The 16,381-nt window shown below is 45.7% G+C and overlaps 1 protein-coding gene across 10 annotated transcripts in view; it reads left to right on the top strand.

Annotated features, from left to right (window-relative positions):
- Ttc7b (tetratricopeptide repeat domain 7B) overlaps positions 1 to 16,381 on the top strand; it is a 212,798-nt gene that overhangs the window by 55,774 nt on the left and 140,643 nt on the right. For 6 of the 10 annotated variants that reach the window (NM_001108719.3, NM_001401373.1, NM_001401371.1 and 3 more), the window contains 1 exon segment: positions 9,447 to 9,568. The exons of the other annotated variants lie outside the window; for them this stretch is intronic. In NM_001108719.3, coding sequence (NP_001102189.2) covers positions 9,447 to 9,568 — 122 coding nt within the window. 10 annotated transcript variants of the gene reach the window in all.

The raw sequence follows: 16,381 nt of genomic DNA, 5'->3' as shown, positions 1-16,381 counted from the left end.
GTTTCCCAAGTGCTAGCCAAAACTGGGCTGTGATCTTAACCCTCTCAGATCCAGATGCTACCTGTGGGATTGTTTGAAATGATAACCATTCTTGATGGTTATCATTTGCTACCTGTGGGATTGTTTGAAATGATAACCATTCTTGAAAGACTTGAGCACGATCAAAAGGTGTGCTTTCCATGAATTTTCTAGGCCTTGGTTTCCCATAATGATTAGAGGACGAAGAGGGACTGCCTACACCTGGCTAGCTCTTGTAGTTTTGTCGTTGTTGTTTGGTTTGATTTTATATGTATAGATGGAAAGTCATTCTCATGTAAATCATTTTAGAGTGTGTTGGTGGATATCCGGAGAGTCAGAAAGAATTGTCTTTGACAGGGAAGGCAGAATGAGAATTACAGAAACTGAAGAGGGGATGGGAACTGTGGAGAATCATGTGACCTGACCTTACCGAGGCATGGCTATGGGGCACAGTGTCTGGGAGTTCTGGTTGCCATCTGGCTCCTGGCCGGTATGTGGTTCCATCAGAAGGTCCTGTGGAGAGTGGGCTTTGTTGTCGTTGTCATTCAGAATTGCTGGGACATGATCATGCAGGCTGACTGTGAAATCTGCTCCTCCCCCATGGCCAGCACGTGGCTGTGGACACTCAGTTCATCCTGGCTGAACATGCTTCTGCCCACATCTCAGCTTGATCAGAGACCTTTATTTCTTAGCTTACCATTTAGTTGTCCACTTTGGAGCTGCCCTTCCCTGTGACAGGGACAAGGGGTTCATCTGTCTGCAGGGATATAGAGGGTGGTAGATGGGATCTGCTGCTGTTGTGTTCATCCCTAACTCCCCTGTTACTGTTGAGTTCTTCAGCTGAACCTCAAGGAAATTCATATAGTTATGGAATTCAAAAGATGACGCCCTTCCTCTGCGATCATGAGAGGGCTCTAGTGATCACTGGAGATAGATTTTAAAAAGAAAATTAAGGCCCCAGGATACCCAGCAAGTTTGGTCAAAGCTATATTAGAAATCAACTCTTTCCTGACACCCGGTTAGGGCTCTAGCCCTCTGCATGGTCACATCGGACTGTCACCTTCTCACCACACGCCCTCCCTGTGGAGTGCAGTCCACAGGACTTTCAGTACCACAGACAAGCTCCTTCTGCAGCCTACAAAGAAATCTCAGCCTTTCCAAACGACTCTATCTGGCTCTGACTTTTCAATGTTTTTCCTTCATGGAGCTGCCCAGACTTCAGCAAGAGAGAGGCTGAATGAGCCAAAAGTTTGTTTCTGCTGCGATAGGAACACAAGACATTGCGTGTTGGTCAGTCTAGAAACTGGGAAAATTGGGCCTAGTGGAAGTAAAGGGATTCATAGGCCTTATTTGTTTTTATTTTATTTTTTTTATCTCAGCTGACTTGATTTTGAGCTTTTAAAGAATTATGCCTGGGGCTGGAGAGATGGCTCAGTGGTTAAGAGCTCTGACTCTCTTCCAGAGGTCCTGAGTTCAAATCCCAGCAACCACATGATGGCTCACAACCATCTGTAATGGGATCTGTGTGTGTAATTGTATACAAAAAATAAATAAATCCTTAAAAAAAAAGAATTATGCCTGAGTGAAAACAAAAGCAGACTCTGAAAGGCGTAAAAGCCTGGCAAGTCTGGGACAGATAGGGCCTCGCCTTCCCGTCGTCTTGGGAAGAAAATCTGATATGCTCTTGCCTTGCTGTCACCGGGCAGAGGCAGACGGTGTCCAGTGACTTCCCCTGCCCTCCTGCGGTGCTGAGGTGAGGAAGCTCTGTATGCCAGGATTTATTGGCATTTTATTCGTGGCCATTGGCTCCTAAGTTTGTTCATTAGTGAAAATAACATTTTGGGGGAACGTCACACACGGAGTTGCCATGCACAGGAGCAGAGACTGACCCTTCAGAAAGGGCTGATCTCACCTCGCCCGAGTGCAGCTTAAGCTGTGAGGGGCAGCAGAGCAGAGCAGTGAAGAGAGTTGGCGCTGGAATCCTGCTGCAGACGCCGTTTAGTTGTGAGACCTGAAGTCAGGTCGCTTCGCCTGTGCTCAGGAGCTTCGGCTACAAATGACCGCAGTGACTGGCACGTCATTGTCACCATGAGCAGCCAGTTCACGTGTCTCCCAGTCAATGTCAGCATACATCAAATATTAGCCTGGGCTCATTGCAGCCTTTAAAGTTCCAGATGAAAATCTGGAATATTACCAGTACATTGTCTTATTGGGAACACTGAGACAAGTGTATAAAGTACACTTTCAGGGTCGTGTAATTGCCCTGTCTGTACTGAGCCTTTCCTGTTTCTAGGTCTGGAGTGTTCTTCACGCCCAGATGGACTTTGACTGGTCATTGATTTCTTGTGCTTCAGTTTCTGTTTTCGGAGAACCAGCAGGAGCTGAGTTGTCCGATTTCAAGGGCCTAGAGATCCGTCCTTTACCGAGCAGGGTGGTTGTACACCAGGTAGCATGCAGGGTGCTGTCCTCACTCATTCTTCCTCCTTGTTGAGGAGAGTCAAGGGAGATGAGTCCGTGAGAGCTGTGGGTAAATGCTTGGTTAAGTTAGGGTCATAGAGACAGGGGCTGACGATGTTCTCTGATAGTTTGTTTTCTGAAAGAGAATAAATATAGCAAACATTATATGTGTAGAATTTTTTGATCAGACAGATCAAATAAGGTAGTGTTAACAGTGCTGTGGGGTGGCTTTGATTAGTTTCTATTCAGATAGAGGCAGCACGCCAACAGCAGATACACTTTTCTGCCCTGTAAGGAATGCTGGTGGTGCAGTGACATGGATAAAGATGACCTCATCCTTGCTGTCATAACCTGAGCCCTGCTTTTGGCACATGAAATCATCCCGTCTTTGGGCTCTGCATATACTGCCTGGCCAGCTGGTGGTGGCATTCTAGAGCAGGAGCCGGGCCAGGGTGCAGCTCTACCCTCTGCTGACAGTTTATTTCTTCACACCTAATTTTGGAAAAGACATTAAAGCTAAACTATAACTGCTCATGGACCAGTTTAGTGCTGAAGTCCCAAGAAGAAACACCGGGTCCCCAAGTATTACAGAGCTCACCCCAGATTCCTTCTCCTCAATGAACAGCTCAGAAAGCACAGGTCACGACTTGGCTTTATGATGTCTGCCATGCAAGGGAGCTTGAGTGGCACAGCTAAGTGACAGATCAGGAGTGGATTAGATTAAGGTCAGTGTGTGTCTTGAGTTTAAGCTAGGTGCTGCTCCTGAGACAGGCAGAGCTTGAGGACACAAGCCACTGCGCTCATGGCTTTCAAAGGTGAGACAGTCAAGAGACCATGCCCTCCTGGCTCCCAGTTTCCATCACTTCAGCCCATTCAGAGCGCAGGCCAGCACATGAACACTTCCTTATGGAAATGTCCAGAGATGGACTGCCTAGCCTCTGCTCTAGCACTGCTGATTTTGAGCCTGACCTCTGGCTGCCTGGACTGTATTCTGCAACATTCCAGAAAAGTCTAGTAACCAGAGAGGAACAATCACTTAATTCACATTTGTGCCTTTGCCGTCAACACAGTAAAGCATTTTCTGTCTGGCTTGTGCTTAGTTTATACTAAATTTTACATTACTTTCACGGTTATATATTATTCCAAGTGATACCTCATTGTTGGGTCTAACTTGGCATCCTTCTCCAGGCAGCCTTTCTGTTGCTTCCTTTACCTTCTTCCTAGTGACAGGGCCGAAGTGGGATACTGACCACTAACCATGCACGGCCGTCACTGTGGTAACCATGCACGGCTGTCACTGGCAGTTCAGGAGACTGTGTGTGCTCTGCATCTTGGCAAGGTGTTACAAAATTACTTTCTAGGTGAACATAGTGTCTTGCATGCTTAGTTTCCATTTTCAGTTATTAATGCCACTGACATGTCCCTCATATTTGCTTAGTAATAATAACTATTAATATACTAAAGAATTGTATCAGTGAAATACAGCTCAATTTGCTGCCAAGCCAGAAGACCTGAGTGCAGTCATCAGGACTTACATGCTAAGAGAGAATCAACTCCTACAAACTGTCCTCTAACTTACACGCTCACTCTGCGGTGTATGCATACCCCTACACACAATACGTGAATAAATGTAATAATTTTAGAGGATAGTGTTGCTGAGGTATGATTTACACATTGTATAATTCACTTATTTAAACTGTACAGTTCTGTGTCGAGTTTGTAATCACCTGTTTGTTTATTTATGTAGATGAGGTAGGATATCACCTAAGCTCAAGTCATCCTTGTCCTAAGCTCCTGAGGTAGCTGGGCACACAGGCACACCTTAATGTGCCCAACCATCAGCACACGATGATGTTCAGAGCTGTGTAGACACCTCCAGGATTTAATCCCAGGACACTTCCATCCATCTAAAAGGAAGCCTTGTACCCACCTGCAGTCAACTCTTCATTCCACACTTTTCACAGCACTGAACTCTTGCTAGCCTTTCTGCTTCTGTAAATGTGCATGTGTCATATAAAGTCATAAAATTCCATATAAATTCATATAGTATGTGGTCTATGATCACTAGCTTCTTTGACTTAGATCTGTTGCTGGTGTAGTAAGCGTTGGTACTTTTTATTGTTACATAATCTTTTATTGTACTTATTGTATTTTATATTAATGACTTTTTGTTTTTAATTATGTGTCTCTGCATGGGTTTGTACATGTAAAGCGCTGCCTGTGGAGGCCGGAAGAGAGTATAAGATCTCCTGGAGCAGAAGTTTAGGCATTTATGAGCCATTAGACAGGGATTCTGGGAAGCAAACTTGAGTCCTATGCAGGAGCAGGGCACACTCTTAACCATTGAGTTTATTATCATCATCATCATCATCATCATCATCATCATCATCATCATTATTATTAAAACTTGAATGTTAGAATATGTCCCCATTAGGATTTCAAAAGTTTTCACTTTTCCATATTTAAAAAGAATTAACTCCCAAATCAAGGTTAGGGTTCAGTTTTATATAGTAGATATGATTAAATTTTTGTTGCAAATTTCAGTGTCTCTTTGTGGTGGTTTGAATGAGAATGGCCTCCTTAAACTCATAGATTTGAGTACTTAGTTACCGCACAGTTGCACTATTTGAAAAGATTAGGAGGTGTGGCCTTATTAGAGGACGTGGTCACTAGGGGTGGGGCTTTGAGGTTTTAAAAGCCCATTCCAGGCCTGGTGCCTCTCTTTTCCTGCTGCCTGTGGATTCAGAATTCTCTCTGCATGCCACTATGCTCCCTGCCATGATGACAATGGACTAAACCTCTGAAACTGTAAGCCAGGCCCATTTAAATGCTTTCCAGCTAAAGTGGTGTTAGAGAAGAGTAGTAATAGGCGGCCTAGAGCCTGTCCTTGTGATCTTTTGATAAATAATGTGGCTGCTTTCTGCCCTTATTCAAAAAAGTCTGCCTGAGGCTAAATTGAAGAATTTTGAATTAATGGTGTTGGCACAGGAGATTTCAAAACAGCCTAACATGGACTCTGTTGGGTGGTTAATAGTGGTCAGTCTTATGCAGATCTTTTCAGTCTTCTGAAAAGGAGCAAGCTGAGCAAGAAAATATTTAAAAATGTACAGTTTGAGGGGAAATGGAGCACCTGAAAGTGCTGGCCTCAGGCCAAGACCCCATCCAGCTAACCATCCAGGTCATAAAAGGGAGTCACAGAAAAACATAGGCCAGCGGTTCTCAACCTGTGGGCCACAACTCCTTTGGGGGCAAATGACCCTCACAGAGGTCACCTAAGATAATCAGAAAACTCGGGTATTTACATTATACTGCACAACAGTAGAAAATTACAGTTATGAATTAGCAATGAAATAATTTTATATTGGGGGCCACCACAACACGAGAAACCCTTTAACTTGTGTTAAAGAGTTGCAGCCTCAGGAAGGTTGAGAACCAGTAGTGTAAGCAGTGAAGAAAAGCAACAGCAGAAGCTGATGCAGGTAACTGGAAGAGGCAAGTTCCAGCCCCAGTGAGCAGCAAGACCGGCAGCTGGGCTTCAGGGGCCTTAGCCAACTTCAGGGCAAGCCCTTGAGAACCCCACCTCCCAGCTTCAAGGCGCAGGCGCACAGCCACACGAGGAGCACTGTGATGTGGGATACTCAAGAGAACTGCGAAGTCAGAGTTGGTGCTGGGCCTGTGTGAAGTCAAGATCAGCTCCAGGAAGAAGTGGTGCCCAAGCACCCTCCATACTGCATTGTCTGATGTTCTGTGTCTACGCGTCAGTAAATTATGTGAGCTAGTCGGAGTTTATTACAAAATAAGTCGGATGGCTTTGCCCAGCTGTAGGTTATTGTAAGTGTTCAGAGCATGTATAAGGCAGATTAGGCCAAGCCGTGGTGCCGTTAGCTGTATTAGATGCTCTGCCAACTTACAACACGTCTATCCAAGCTAACCTGTTGGGAATTGAGGAGTTTCTCTAAGGATTATATACCATGACTAAGAGACATATAGTTCAGGAAGATGATTTACCCCTTAATGGTAGCATAAAGAAACTAATCCTTCAGTAGATTCAGAGAAAGCATTTGACAAAATCTAACACACTTTTTGCAGTTAATGAGAAAAGACAGCCAACAGTCTAGAAATGAGTGGGAATTTACTCAGCCAGGGCATAGGGTGTGTTCCCCTAAGATCAGGGACAAGAAAATTAGTTTTTTGGTTACTTCAGCTTGATGTGTTACTAGGAATTCTTCCCATTGTGTTTTGCCCAGAAAATGCAATGAAAGGCATCTAGATCGGCAATTCTTTGTCAGATAATGCGATTGTATATGTAAAATACACACACAGATCTGTTGGAGATAATAAACAAATTCAGCAGGGTTATAGTATATCAAGACTATACATAAAGTCATGTGGAATGAATGGCGTTCAACTTAAAATTATAGCATGCCCACTAATATCCAAAGATGAAAATCTATAGGAATACATGTAGCAAAAACATGTGAACTAAAAGTTTAAAAACCTGTTAAATAGAAAGGAGCACCCCAGTAAGCACAGATAACCCATGCTCACAGGTTTAAGTGCTTGATCTGTTAAAATGACAGCGTTCTGGAAACTGATCCCAAATCTGAGTAACTACAAAGCATGATCTACTTGAAGAAGAGAAAAAGAAAAGAATCAACAAGCTGCTTCAGGAATGTGTGTGAAATTTCAAGGGAGCCAGAGCAGTCAAAACAATCTCGAAATAGACAATGCAGTTGAAAGTCTCACACTTCCTGACCTCTGACCTTACTACAAAGCTCCCAATAGCAGCACTCTGTACAGAACTGGGTGTGGCTTGGTGGTAAAGCAATCAATCATCTGTACAGAGCAGGTCGTGGTTTCAGTCTTTAGCTCCAAAACCAAACCAAACCACCAAAACCAAAGGGCATCGAACTATACCTCTATCTATCACCTATCTATCCCCTATCTATCATCTATCTATCTCCCTATCTCCCTATCTATCTATCTATCTATCTACTACATCTCTCATCTATCTAGCTATCATCTATCATTTATCTTGTATTTATCTCAATCAGACATTTACATAGCAATATAAAAATAACAAAAAAAGTAAGAATCTAAAATCTAAAAATACTAATATAATAAAAATAAATGAAAAAGTCAAAATAAAAGGCATGGGTGTACTAATCTCAGTATCTGTATCATGTGCTGTTTGTTACCGTATAAAGCTAAAATATGTAGGTTAAAAAGTAATTATCTCCCCCTTTCCTTGCATGTACATAGTTTTTGTACACACATACTAATGTACCTGTAGCTACAAAAAAAATTTGAATTTAACTTTAAAGAGATTTTTAATGAGTTACGTGAACACTATTTGGGGGGAGGGGCTGGAAATGCAGTTTGGTGGTAGAGCCCTAGCCTGACATTTGTAAAAACTGAACTAGATCCCCACTATCAGGAAAAGAATTTCTGATTCCATGACCACTTGGATTATACTTTAATTACTTTGTCAAGATTAACTAAATTACATGTAATGGCTTAAATTCAAAGCTAGAATTTATAAGGTGGCCTCTTTTTTCGTGAAGTGTTTTTGTTGTCTCTGCTTAATACGTATGTGCAGAGGGATGTGGGGATTGTTAGCAGATGTGCCCATAGAATTGTGAGGTAGGTTTAATTCCGTGTGGACTGTGTACTGAATGATTTCAAAGTAAGAGCCATTGTCAGAGGAGCATAAAGAGTGATCTGGAAAGTTTCAGTGTTGGACCTCCAAGGTGCACGGTTGCTTAAGAGTCTGAGAACAGAAGACCTAGAAGAGAAATTAAACTGGGGAATGGTCACATGCCTGTAAGTTCTGAAACGCACAGTAATGGATGCTGTCATCTGAAGGTAGACATGAGGGAGAAGAGGAAAGAGCCTGTGCCTCTCCAACACTGACACTGGGCGGGAGGAGGAGCTGTGGTAGAGATGCCTGCCCCTGGGAGGGAACGCTGCAGCGGGAAGGAGCCCACGACTTTGGATTAGCTGCTGGGCTGTAGGGCAGATGCAACCACCTGGATTTCAGTCTCCTACAATGACTTCCCGGTGTGGTGTGTTCTTTTGTGCCCAAAGGAAATCTGTTGGTTCGAGAGCCAGCAATTGCTTCACTGATCCTTAGGAGTAATTTCCAGACCTTTAGGATATTTGGGTTTGAGTCTTTTAAGGAGCTGCTGACCTCAGAAAACATGAGTGGCATGTTTGCATGTGTGGCTTTTAAATGTGCCGTGGACCCGATCATCTCTGAGAACGGCTTTGTCTGTCTCGTGGGTTTAAAGAGAGTTGCTGATGTGTGTCCACAGTTCAATGTGAACTCAGAAGTCTTTCACCTGAGGAGTTGTCGGTTTTGTCTGCTCTGGTCAGGGTGTTTGTTTGTTTTGGCTTTTTGTTTTGGTCTGATTTGTTTTCAGAACTAAAGATTTAAATCTTTTCACCCTGGTTATCTATGGTTACCCAAGGTCATGCTTAGGGAGAGAGTTTATTCCTTCAGCTCCTTCTCTGAGTGTAGATGAGTGGCACTCAGCCTCCTGGCCTGAGCCTGCAGCCTGGTGAGTTTGTGCTCTGGTGAATTCCAGAGTTAGTTCCAACTGTGTCACGTGTTGGCTCTCAGTGGAGGAATAAGTCTGCCTGCCTGACCAGAGCCATTGGTGGGCAATGACTTCCTGCTCTTTGCTGAGACCAGTTCTGCTTCACTCAGCCTCCCTGGCAATGTCTTGGTATTTAGCAGAGAGTCCACATTTGATGATTCTGCTGGCACCATGCTCTGAGCTCTCAGAGTCAGTGTACTACAGGCCTGCCCGGATGCCCCCCGTGAAGTCATCTCGCTGCTACTGCTGCACAGAGACTGCCCCGTCTCTGCCACAGGAAGTTGGTTGTCTTCAGTGTGTTTGGAGCCAGGGTTTGAAGGAAGTAGGCATTGATCTGTGTTTGATTAGTCTTCCAATTCTCTCCCCTTCTAGGTAATACTAACTAATATTCAGAACAGAAGCCCTAAGCCTGGCCCTGCTCCCCACGATCAAGAACTAGGTTTTTTCCTAGAAACAGGACTTCAGAGAGCCCATGTCCTCTATTTCAAAAATGGGTAAGCTTTCTTTGTTGTCGTTGCTTTAAATCCACTTTCTAGGAAGGAAAGTAGTCTTTCAAGATGCTGTTTCCGGCTTAGTTGTTAGAACAAAGTGATTTTAAATATGAATTATAAAATTGGGGAGATGGCTCAGTGGGTAAAGTGCTTGCCCCACAAGCAGGAGGACCCAAATCTGTGTACAAACAAGGTATGACAGACTTAAGTACAATCCCAGTACTGTAGAGTGGAGACAGTGGATCCCAGAGCCTTGCTGGCCAGCTAGTCTACACTCACTAGAGAGCTTCCAAAACCCCAAGTAGAGTGTGATAGAGGAAGACATCACACACACACACACACACACACACACACACACACACACACACACTCACACACACACATAGTGCACTATGTAATACAATTGGAATGTTTGGTAAAAAGAATGAACATTGGTGGTTTTGTGTGTGTATCCTCTCTACTTGACTCTCTTGAGTTCCTGTGGGATTTGAAGCTGGGAGAGGAGGGAGGACGACACTTGGGTGACTATGAACTCCAGGTAGGGAGCTCTAGACAGGGCAGGTGGTGCTGATGGAGCCATGTCTGAGATGCCCTTTCTCAGATGCCCTAAGACGAGAATGACACTGCCTCTCCAGTTCTCAAGGGAACCCCAGCACACAGAATCCCCTTGTGAACGGTTCCAAAAACTAGATTTGCCAACCTGACTATCAGGACCTTTTGTCCTCAGACTGTCTTTGAGAGGGTCAGGAAAGGGATGCAGAACGCGGATGGATGGAAGGGATGGCTCTAAGGCTTTGACATCTATTTCCTTTTGTGTTGTTCTTGTGAGAAACGTCTCCTCAGTTGTCCTTGTTTTGACTTGTGCTGCAGGATAGATGTGCATGAAGACCAACAGTAGGTATCTGCTTTCTCGGTAGCTTCTCCAAGGCTTTGCATGGGAGGCCCCTAGACACCTGTCCCTTCCTCTAGGAGCGGCAGTCAATAGTGCTTTGATTGGCAAGAGGGACACAAGTCCCGCCTCTCACACAGTGAACACTGGAGCTCGCTGCTCTCTCTTCATTCTTAAGAGCTTTAAACCCTGAGGTGTAGCTGCCAGAAGGGTCTGCCTGGTAACTCACTGCTGCATGCACCCATTTTGTATTCATGGAAAATAAAACCTTAGATTCCAAGTCTTATTAAACTCTTTGAGAAGAAAGATCTACTTTGCTCCAAAGTTCACTGGTTTAGCTCAGCATGGCCCACCAAAGACCACAACAAACGTCCCAAGGTTTGGCTAGCTTCGTGGCTTTGGCACAAAGAGGCTCTCAAATTTGATCTCATCTGCCACTGACTGAGACGTCTGAGCAATGACGCATGTCCCCTTGTCTATTTTCTGCTTCTGTAAATGGAAGGAGAGGGAGGGGACATCTGTTTCTTCCCCACAATAAATGGTGGCCATTGCAGAGAAACCCTTCTTTATCTCTAACCTATGGGAGTGGGGGTGGGGCTGGGGGTGGGGAAGTGTGGAAATCCAGAGGGAGAAATCAGTTCCCTTGGGAATCCCAGGGGCCAAGTCATTACCTTCTACAGGAAACGCCAACTGTGCAGTGACCGTGTGTGCTGGACAGCTCACGTTGATTGTTGAAGCCTGTTTTCGGGAGGTGGGTTGGACACGAGACTGTTGGGCTCTGACCTCATCTTTGGGAATGCCAGCTGCCTACCGAGGATTGCTTTCTGACTTATTTCCTGTGCATTTTCTTGTACAAGTTTGAGGAAGTGCCCTCTGATGCAGCCCTCTGGGCCTGCTTCCCTTTGAAGCCTCTCTTCTTTCCTTGCACTCTCCTCTGCTGTCCTCCACAGACCAGGTACTCCAAGGGTTTCTCCCATCTGCAGTGTTCCAAGTCTGGGCTTGACTGCACTTGTGGGAGCTACTATGTATGTGGAGGTGGAAGTCCGTGCTGAAGCCCAAAATGGTTTTTGGGTGCTCCCAGTACTCTAGGGTGCCTGACTCATATTGGGGGGTTCCTCAGGGCCTTAGGACCATTCAGAGAGGATCAGCTGTCACTGGACATTGAAACCATGGAGGCACTGCTATTCCGTGTTCTGGGGCACCCCACAGTTCTGTCTGTTAGTGTACTGCTTTTTGTCATCTCTCTCTATTTCTTTTTTTCTGTGTGGATGAACAGAGCGATTTTCAGTGATAAGAAAATGAGATGTAGATGGGTTTGGCAATGAGAGGCAGAAATGGATAAAATATCTTAGAAACTTACTCCATACTTAGCATTTGGGTGATTCTTACGTACTTGCTGAGTTGTGGGAACGAATCCTACCTTTTATAATTCCGGTCTTCCCAGGAGAGACTTCTAGCATCCTCGAGTGTCTTCCGGAGAACCTGAGACCAGCACTAACTCCTGGCCCTGGTGTCTGTTGCTGCCCACCTGCCTTCACTTTGCATTCTCTGCTCTTCCTCACACCACTCTCCTCCCCTGCTGCCCTGTGAACCCCTCCCTCCACCTTCGCTGGTACTTTTCTTCCCCTCCCATCCCCGCGGTCACCATTCAGCCTCTCTCAATCCCAGCCTTCATGTCTGAGGAGTCCTGGGCTGTGACTGGACTTAGGATGAACTCACCTATCCTTCGTATGTATTTCTCTGATCTCCCTGAGTGGCAGCTGCGGGCCTATCAAGAGTGAAAACATTCTATCAGCTATGTGTGGTGGTGTACACCTGTAACTCAGGAGACTGCAGGAGGAGGACTGCAAGTTCAAGGTCAGCCCGAACAACTTAGTGCTCTCCTGTTTGAAAATAAAAGGATGTGAGTTGTAACCCAACAGTGGTGGGTCAGCTAAAAATATGATGAGATTTAGGCTTAGTCAGTTGAAGTGGTGGCTCATAGAGAAGCAGGCATCATTTGGTTGCTGGGCTCTGTATGTAGACCAGGCTTGGAACCGGGCATTCTTCTACAGTTGCTGGACCTGCTCCTGGCAGGTCACTTCCCACTCACAACGTGCCTTAGTTAGGGTTTTACTGCTGTGAACAGACACCATGACCAAGGCAACATTTAATTGTTACTGGCTTACAGGTTCAGACGTTCAATCCATTATCATCAAGGCAAGAACATGACAGCATCCAGGCAGGCATGGTGCAGGAGGAGCTGAGAGTTCTACATCTTCATCTGAAGGCTGCTAGGAAAAGACTGGCTCCCAGGCAGCTAGGATGAGGTCTTAAAGCCCATGCCCACAGTGACAAACTTCCTCCAACAAAGCCACACCTACTCCAACAAGCCCACACCTCCAGATAGCGCCACTCCCTGGGCCAAGAATATTCAAGCCACCACACAACATTTTGGTGTTCTTGGGGAAGCAGCTAGGACAGACTGGATTTCCTGTTGAGAGCAGCGTCCTCACTAGATAGCACAGCCAATGGCCAAGAATGGTTTCATCCTGTCAACCTTCCTAGGAGAAGAGACATGTTACATCCTTACTTGAGTCACTACTCAGAGCTAGAATCACCAGAAAAGCTTGGTTTGGCAGAGGTTGGTGGTGGTGGGGTGGGCCATCATCTACTACATTACATTGTGCTTCAGGCTATTCAGCCTCCTGCTGTAAACGCAGGGCAGCAAAGGCCATTTCTTATAACTTTGCTTTTGTCAGCCAGGTCAGGTACGATGGGTGTCTCCTCTGCTTCTGAATTGGTTTTAAGCAGGGAGTGTAAGCATTGGTTAAAATGAAAAAGCAAATGACTCTTAGCACTTGGGAGGCAAGCCTATTAGATTGTACCACTGGCTGAGGTAACTCACATTCTGCACGGGAGGCCCTTACTCAAAGAAAGCAACATGGATGAAGCAGATTTGGAGCTCCCCTGAGGTGCTCACAAGTTATACAAGAGCTTTTGGAATTCTGTTTTTATAGAAAACAAACAGGCCTCTAATCTCTATTAAGCATGGGCTTCAAAATGGTCTAATGTTCTCAGATAATCTTGTTGACCTTTGCAACGTATTTAGCTCAGCTCAATATAGCCTAGATGTAGAAGGCAGAGAAAGTGGCTCCAAGGCTAGATAGGGTGGGGACAAGGAGAGAATTGGGTCTGGAAAAAGGGAAATCGGAAGCTTGCTTTTGAACTTGTTCTGTTTGATATGCACGGTGAGGGGTAGCCTCAGTGAGGAAAATGGACAAACATAGACAGGGTCTGAATTTGAGTGTTAAAGCGTGGGTTTTGATGTGCTGATAGTATTTAAAGCCCAGAGACAGTGAAATCAGTGAGCACATAGTATGACTAGTGAGAGAAGCATGATCTGGAGCCAGCTCTGGGGCCTGCAGCAAGTGGGCATGGGATAAAGAGGGGCTCTGGGCGAGAAGCTAGCAGAGGCACGAGGAAGCTGTGAGGGTTCTCTGTGAGAGCCAGGAGCAGCAATCCCCTGCAGAATGGTACTGAGCACTTAGGGAGGAAGAGCAAAGGTTCACCGGCTTAGATAACAGAAGATACCGTGACCTTGAAAAGACCAGGTGGAGGGCAAGAGCAGAAGCTTGACTGGAGAAAACCAGGAAGAAATGATGCAGGAGAAAGTGATGTTATGTTGTGTTAGTCAGAGTCACAGAACTAATGGAATGTCTCTATACATTAAGGGAACTTGTTGTAATGACTTATAGTTGGGCACTGTAGTCTAACCCCACAAATGGGCAGCCGTGAGTGGGAAGTCTAGTAGCTCAGTCCCATGAGGCTGGTGGTTTCAGCTGGTCTTCTGTATAGACCGGAATCATGAAGAAGTAGGTTCCAGTGTAAGTGCAATCAGGCAAGGAGACTTCCTTCTCCCAATGTCCTTATGTAGACCTCGAGCAGAAGGTGTGGCCCAGACTAAAGGTGTGCACCACCACCACTAGATCTGGAACCTGCTCTGCCCCAGGCTGGCCTTGAACTCAGAGATCTGCTTGCTTCAGTCTCCTGGGATTAAAGGCATGTACTACCTTGCCTGGGTCTAAGCTTTTCATGGTTACTGTGCCTTAAGATCTCCATGTCAAGATCCAGGTCAGAAGCCTGAGTCTTCCAGCCTCAGAATCTCTCACAGGTGTGCCCGCGATTGTAGTTCATTCCAGATGTGGTCAAGTTGACAACCAGGAGTAGCCTCACATATGCAGTCAGTCAGCTGCCCACCCCGCCCAGGAAGCAGTTTCCCTTTACACTTGCTTTCTCCACATAGAATTTCCGCTGGCAGGGTGGGTAGTAGAAAGGTGGTGGGAGAGCACGTGCCACGTGGATTAGTTTACTGTTGCTGTGATAAAACACCATGACCAAGAGCCAATTATAGAAGGAAGTGTGGGTTTGGGAAGCACAGCTGCAGGTAGCTGGGCAGCAGGGAGGTGAACCGGAAGTGACTGACACGAGGCTATGAGCTTTCAGTCCAGTCTCAGTGACACACTTCCTCCAGCAAGACTGTGCCTCTTAAAGGCTCGGCGACCTCCTCAGATGACAGCACCACAGGTGACCATGTGCTCAACTATGTGCGCCTATGGGGGAACGGTTGTTTAATCATCACACCAGGCTTAGGAATATGTTTACGGAAGCTGTTGAATCATGAAAGCGGAGTGCTGTGAAGAGCTAAGGGCAGGGTAGTTCATTTGGCAAGAGTCTAGTGCCCACAGACCCATGCCCCCATTTTAGTTGGACTTATCTCCACATGGACCTCACTGGGAAGTGGGGAGGAGGAGAGGGGAGGAGTCTGTCTGAGGCTTCAGTGTTAGAAGGTGGTTTCTGGTAGAGTAGGACGTGGGTAGGGATCCCTTTCTGTATCCTCCAGCTTAGGCCACGCTGGGGATGCCATATGTCACTTGGGCTCTCACATGTCTGGAAGACTTCACTGATGCTCACCTGTCAAGCATTTCACTTGGGCTGTTTCAGAATGATGGAACTAGGGATGGCCGTGCCTGAGGAAGTCCTGTAACTGCCGCAGGACTCAGGGCGCCTCCTCCAGCTCTCCATGACTGAGACCAAAGAAGTCTCAGCCATCTGGAATAAAAAGGACCAATCAAATCTGTTATGTTTAAATGTGGCCTTGGGTCAGCTTCATTCTTCATGAATGGAGACGAAAGAGTCCTTATCACTAATACACTTAACTTCAAGTGTGTCAGGATCCTCTTCCTCTAGAAAGCTTTATTACTGCTGCCCAAGCTGGGGGCAGCCATGCTGGTCTGTCCTTGGCTCCAGAAGGATGGGGTAGGTCACCATAGGCTTCCACAGTAGAGAGGGCTGAGCTAACTGGCAGGTTTATTGCATCTCATAAAGACCCATCCCAGAGCAGGTTTACCCAGCTATACACTGCCCCTCCCCTACCACTAAACAACCAGAATTCCCTGAAAAGTGATCTCTCTCTCTCTCTCTCCCTCTCTCTCCCTCTCTCTCCCTCTCTCTCTCTCTCTCTCTCCCTCTCTCTCCCTCCTTCCCTCCCTCCCTCCTTTGCTCCCCTCCCTGTGTGTGTGTGTGTGTGTGTGTGTGTGTGTGTGTGTGTGTGTGCTGGTTCATTAGCGTGTTTATTCCTCTGTCAGAACTTTATGTTAAGATCTAAAGATATCTGGACTATGGTCCAGATAGCAAATGGTCCCTATGGAATTTCTATTCCATCAGGAAAATAAATATTACAAATGGATTAAGCCTTTTAAGAAAGAGGGAAAGGAGACAATACTATTTTTCTTTTTATCTTGCAGCTTTTCTCTTAAAAGAAAGTTATATAATGTGGTGTCTAAACAATCAGAGCTAACATGATTTTTTTGGGATCATTTCCTAATGCTTCTGGATCTAACTGGAGATGGATTCCCCCAGGAAGGGCACACTTACCAGTGTGGTGT

This window comes from Rattus norvegicus, chromosome 6 (assembly GCF_021556685.1).
Source record: "Rattus norvegicus strain SHRSP/BbbUtx chromosome 6, alternate assembly SHRSP_T2T, whole genome shotgun sequence".
Taxonomy (NCBI): domain Eukaryota; kingdom Metazoa; phylum Chordata; class Mammalia; order Rodentia; family Muridae; genus Rattus; species Rattus norvegicus.
This window is presented reverse-complemented; position numbering and strand designations above follow the sequence as displayed.